The 6000-nt window shown below is 30.9% G+C and overlaps 1 protein-coding gene across 1 annotated transcript in view; it reads left to right on the forward strand.

Moving 5' to 3' along the window:
* The window catches only part of Smp_085990 (hypothetical protein), a gene marked incomplete at both ends in the record, with an annotated part of 49071 nt that overhangs the window by 37931 nt on the left and 5140 nt on the right, over nucleotides 1–6000 (forward strand). The window contains 5 exons of the mRNA XM_018790825.1: nucleotides 416–536; nucleotides 1407–1680; nucleotides 3616–3984; nucleotides 4870–5138; nucleotides 5749–5824. Coding sequence (XP_018645845.1) covers nucleotides 416–536; nucleotides 1407–1680; nucleotides 3616–3984; nucleotides 4870–5138; nucleotides 5749–5824 — 1109 coding nt within the window. The remainder of the gene's footprint in view (nucleotides 1–415; nucleotides 537–1406; nucleotides 1681–3615; nucleotides 3985–4869; nucleotides 5139–5748; nucleotides 5825–6000) is intronic.

Below are 6000 nucleotides of genomic sequence, written 5' to 3' on the forward strand. Positions count from 1 at the left end.
GCTACTATTACGAACCTTCGAATATCAATCTTTTCTTCTAGAATTTTCACATTATTTATGATATAAATATTCTGCCATTTAAGTACCTTTGATATTTCTTTCATATTTATTACCATTTTATCAATCCTTATGAATGAGAACATTTCTAATATTATGATATGAAGTATATATGCCTAGATTATATGCTGTTAATGAGAAACTTATTAATTACAACATCTAGTCCTTATAAGTTAAACTTAAGTGATTAATAGGTTAGTAATTGATTCAATCAGTTTGTTGTCTACAATTTTTAAGAAGACAGATTTATCTCACATCATCTAATCATTTCATTCTTATCAATAATTGCACAATTTTGATACATTTTTACTGAAGTATCATCATATAATTACTTTTCTTTACTAACCTACTACTGTAGATCACGTTTTCTTAAATTAACAGAAGCGGTATTTTTAGCAGCTTCTCAACGTCAAAATGCATTACAAGGTAAAACGGTATCATTTATACTTTCGGGAATTGTTGGTGGACTTGATACATTAGTAAGTGATTGAGATAACTATATCTTTTTCTAACAATTACATCATTTATACTTTTTCTCATTCATTTGTTTATATCAGAATTGAATAAAAAGGTCACTGTAACGTTGGTCTTCCAAATAATTATAAATATACATGTATGATAGAGTAATTGCAATTATGAGATAAATGATACAAAACTTTAATGATACAATATGTTTAGATCATATAATTAGTTATCTCTAAAAACTTCATAAACACATATTCCTTTTCAACACCCAACAAGATGACCATGGACTATTATAAAATCACTCCTGTCAACTAAGCTCAAGTAATTAGATGTTTTACGTATACATAACCATCGCCTACCTCGACTGACAATGGTTATTTGAATAGAAGCAGATTAAAAGAAAACTAAGAGCCATCAATCCAAAAAGTAACGTCAGTTCATGAAGTTATTAGCTATCAGTCTGAGTCATCTAGGTTGATGCAGGCTAATTGTCTGAAATCTGAGCTATAACTATAATCAATGGTTGGACACTTTAGGTGATATGACTCAGAATAACTAGATAACAAAGTTGTAAATCATACTAAAGTCATGGATTTACTATTTCTATCCCTCAGATAACATGATTTTGTTCATCCTACACTACTAATACTTCACCACTTATTTTAAGTTATTTTGTCTATTTTCATAGTTGAAAGCTTGAGTCAGTTGAAACTAGACCACCAGGGAAAACCTGGAAGCGCTGGACGGCCGTTTCTTTCTTATATTATGCTACCTTATATTCATTAGTTTTTCAATTCACAAAACATTTTCTTTAAACCGCAAATGACAAAATATGAAGTGTTCCCCTCTATTCTTTTTCTCTATGTATTTTCTTTCTTTGTTAGCCAACTAAAATTATTAAATCACCTTGTTATCAAATGACAGAATTTAAAATACCAATTATAAATCCATACAAATTAAATGGTACATTTAATATTAAGATAATTGAAAGTTGTAATGATTTATTCAATGCACTATGTCAAACACAAGGTTTAAATGTAAAGAAAAAAGAATTAACTTCAGGAAATTTATTATCTACTGAAACATACTCTGCAACAGAAAGTTCACTGGATCAATCATCATCAGATAATAGTCAATTACCACCAGAAATCATGAAAGGTGAGTTCATTTTTTATTGAGAATACTTGATTATCATGAATTTGACATCCAATAGAAGATTAGTAAGATATATTAGGCGTATTACCAATCAGCTTAACAAAGGAATGAGTAAACATCTCCAAGCTTAATTTGAAAAGGGCCAGATGAAGATAATATGTAGCTTTATCTTAGCACGCTCGGTTGACTGTGGTCATATTGGAAATAATATTAAGTCATTTCGAGTGATCTGTCATAAATCTTTATTGTTTCCAAATGGGATTCGGTCCCATCTCCTACAGAAACAATAGGGATCCGAATCTATAATTCTAATCAATGTATTCGAGAAAAATTCTTGACGCCCTTATCCGTTCCTTGGTCGGATGTGACTTAATAAAGGGTTTTACTCATTCTTTCACACCCTATATTTCTCTATTAGTCTTCACCTCCTTCCATTTATTTTCTTCACTAGCCGATTGTTTACCCAATTCTGATTTCAATAAATTTTTGTGACCTATTTCAAAGTCTATTTATACGAGTTTGACCTAATTTTTATGTTGAACTGCCGATCAGAACTTTTTTATTCACCACTAGTACACCTATCTTTGTACTATCAATTTGTCCTTTTTACCCATTACTTATTATCATGGCGTTTATGTTATTGTGACCATTGACCTATTAATTGACCTCACTGGTTCAATATTTTCATAAACCCGTATGAATACTCAAAAGTATTAGAATAATCCCTGACGATAATCGGAATGGAAACAATATTGTTCACTTATGTGTATCTTTCTAATTTTCGCAGTGAGGATCTTTAGTATTTTTGTAAGAAATACACAGTCATTTTTGTAATACTATTGAAAAAGTTGGATGATATCTTGCTCATCTATGTAACCTGAGGATCAGAGATTTTGAATAGAACTCTGTGTTGACATGATAAAGCAATGTAGAACTTGACAGATAATTAACTCAGTGAGTAAGAATAAGAAGATCAAGGCTTCTGAGTGAAATTGCCTCAGTATGGATAACTTACAAAGGAGGCCGAAGGATAGAACGTAACATAATAAAATGCAGTGGCATTACATACTTCTTGTATATACGTTTGTTTGTCTGTGCCACAGTCTAACCAAGAACATTGAGAGTACACAATCTTATAACTGATATAAATATAATCCGTCAAATAAATCTATTTGATTCATCATAAATCTGATTCGACAGAGCTAACTAGGTGTTTTGTGTAATTCTACACAAATCGTTTTCCACTAAATAACAGTAAAATATATTATTCCGCAGATTATTCTAGGGACTCTGATTGTATACACATGCATCTTTTATAAATATACTGTATAACAATCTACTATTTGAAGCAGTCCTGAATTATCAAATCTTTCGATAAAATACTCCCCAACAATTTACTAAAAAATTCACTAATTGGTCAGTTAGTAGCAGTCAATATCTCGTTATCTGTTCACTCATATTGATTCGTTTATAAACAACAAATTGTAATATGATTTCTGTGTTAACAAACTCAGCATCTCCATACAATTCGTTTAACAATCGATACATAGATCGAAATCCGGGTTTCTTTATACGTGGAACTAGCCAGCATAATGCATCTACACTTCTGAAGGAATTGACATTATTCATACTATTTAGTCCTTTATTAATACTTAGTGTCACAGCGAGTGATAAAACTAAACTCAACTGTTTACACAGCAAATAGTCTTCTCTAGGACTAATCACCCACTTAGTAGCCAATGATTCCATCTGATCTGCTCCGATCTTAACGCAAAGCATTAGCTCCCTCAAGACTGCAAGTAAATCTTGATAATCAGTATTGACTGACACTAGACCTAGGTCTAAACCATCCTACCAACTGTTTACATAGGTTAAACATGTAACAACATCAACTTAATATATTGGTTATGATTCTGATAATCATTTACACCATTTCAGAATACTATCAAAGAAATCAATATCAATCATTTCATTGTCGTGAAAATATCATTAATCTATGCGGAACTACCAGTGATAATTGGACAGATTCACATCTTATAAAACAATCAGATAACAAGGTGAAAATTAGGCACAAACAACAACAACAACAAACAACTGACGAAAAACAAAATATCAAAGAATTATCAATTATTTATTTACCATTAGGATGGGGTACAAGAGAATGTTGTTTATTATTATCTAATGAAAAAATTGGTGAATTTGTTATCTTGTTAAAAGGTATTGCTCAATTACCACAACCAAGTTTATTACCATTTACTGAACAAAAAGAAAGAGGATATCGTATTAAATCTGCTGTTGCAGCTGCTTGTAAGTACATTAATGCAATTTTCGATTTCACTGTTATTTCATTTTTATAGTCCAACACATGTAGTTTAATCTTCTCGATACAATGTCCAAGAATTAAGCCTGTCAATCAGGTGTTAATTATTTGGAGAGGGAGTGAGTGGTCTAATCACTGGCTTCCATGCAACACACGAACCTGTTATCGGTGAAAACCAACTATCAGTTAAATTATTATTTTAACTACTTTACGTTTAACTATGTTAGTGTCCTCTTAGAATTGCTATGTTTGAAGACATTACAAGATCACCTAAATCTGAGAACGGAACGAAGACTTAGTGACACAATGACCAGATAAGCTAAATATTCCGATGCGTCCCAGCCCCGCCAACTAGAGAGAGAAGTCTTGGTTCAAAAGAGGGGAGATTTATTCTACAAGCATTCAGAAGCACAAACAACAACAAGCACAACTCAAACGTATATCTGCAGCATGAAAATGTCCTTAGGAAACGTTACAAAATAGCATATTAAAAGAGATAACGAACCAATAACATTTAATGTACTGCCAAGTGGGAAATGTAATATGGTGCTGAAAATGGGCGCTTCTGGAGCAAAAACAAGAAATTCAAATTTCTAAAATAAAATTACAAAAATAAGACATTTACCAGACGAGTTCTGGGGATCTAGCATCCTCAACAAGTATGATAATGAAACGTCTAGCAACTTGAATCAATTCCTATTTTCTTCCATGTCAATGATGTTCATAACCACCAACTGACTGAGTTATTAAACAATTTTATCCCACTTCTCGACCTTACATTCGTTTCATTTAAGGAAAAATAATTTGTTTTTAGTAGTACACTGAAATTATACTAATAATCTTTCAAACTGTATCATACCTTTATTTGAAAGCTTTTGGACGATCAGGTGATCCAAATGTTATATATTTTCGATGTCCAATCAACTGTGAAATAAAAGAAACATTATGGTTACCAGTAAAAAATGATTTACGTCGGACAGCATTGTTAAATGCTATACATCTTCGACTTCCATCATCAGAATTAAAACGTCGTCAATTAGCAAATACACTTGAATCAGATGAATTACTTGAGTTAGCTAATAAAAAATTAATATTACCTAATTTTGATCAAAATTCATCGGAGAAAAAGTTAAAACTTCAGGTAAATATTCTATTTTCTACAAACGTTTTCGAATTATATTTCAATTAGAAACTTCGACGTTTTTCTTTTCAAAACATCTGAATTTTCATAAAATTTTATAGTTAGATTCAAAGTATCAGAAGGGGTTTTGTGGATATTATAGTAATTTTAATAGTTGAGAGTCATGAGATGCCGATGATACAAGTTTTGTTAGACAGAGTAAATTAAAAGTCAGATGAGAATATTTTTATGATTATAAGCAAATGTGTAAGCAGTATGCAAGCAAGTGAATCATGACGTAATTTGTAAAAGAACAAAAAGATAAACAAAGTACATTTTCAAAGTATATGGTGAATATCTAAGTATACATAAAATAAGATTTCAAAATGATGAACAAAGTATTTAAACGAAAAGTAATGTATGGTATCTCCTGAATAAGACTAACAATTTGAAATGCTAGTGGACTACAAGTGAAGTTGACTTCAGTATTATGAAACAGAGTAATTTCATTTAGAAAACGTTAGCAGGTTCATACTGTTAAAACCAGTTCAATTTTAAAAAACAAAAAATTATCATAAAATGAAATTTACATCACACATATTATCATCAATACATTTTCATACCTAAATCCATAGAAATTGGCACATGTATTTTTGGTGGGACTTTGATCATATTTGAATCGATTTCTACACTATATATCAGATATCGAGATATATGTAATCTTTTCTGAAAAAATATTTAGAAAAAAAATGACGGGAAAATTTGGTATAAGTAAAACTTAAATGAAAACATATATTTTGTTTTCATAGTTGGAAGCATGAGTCAATTGAAGTTAGACCACCAAGGAAAACCTGGAGGCACTGGACGGCCGTTTCGTCTTATT

This window comes from Schistosoma mansoni, assembly GCF_000237925.1.
Source record: "Schistosoma mansoni, WGS project CABG00000000 data, supercontig 0013, strain Puerto Rico, whole genome shotgun sequence".
In the NCBI taxonomy this organism is placed as follows: Eukaryota; Metazoa; Platyhelminthes; class Trematoda; order Strigeidida; family Schistosomatidae; genus Schistosoma; species Schistosoma mansoni.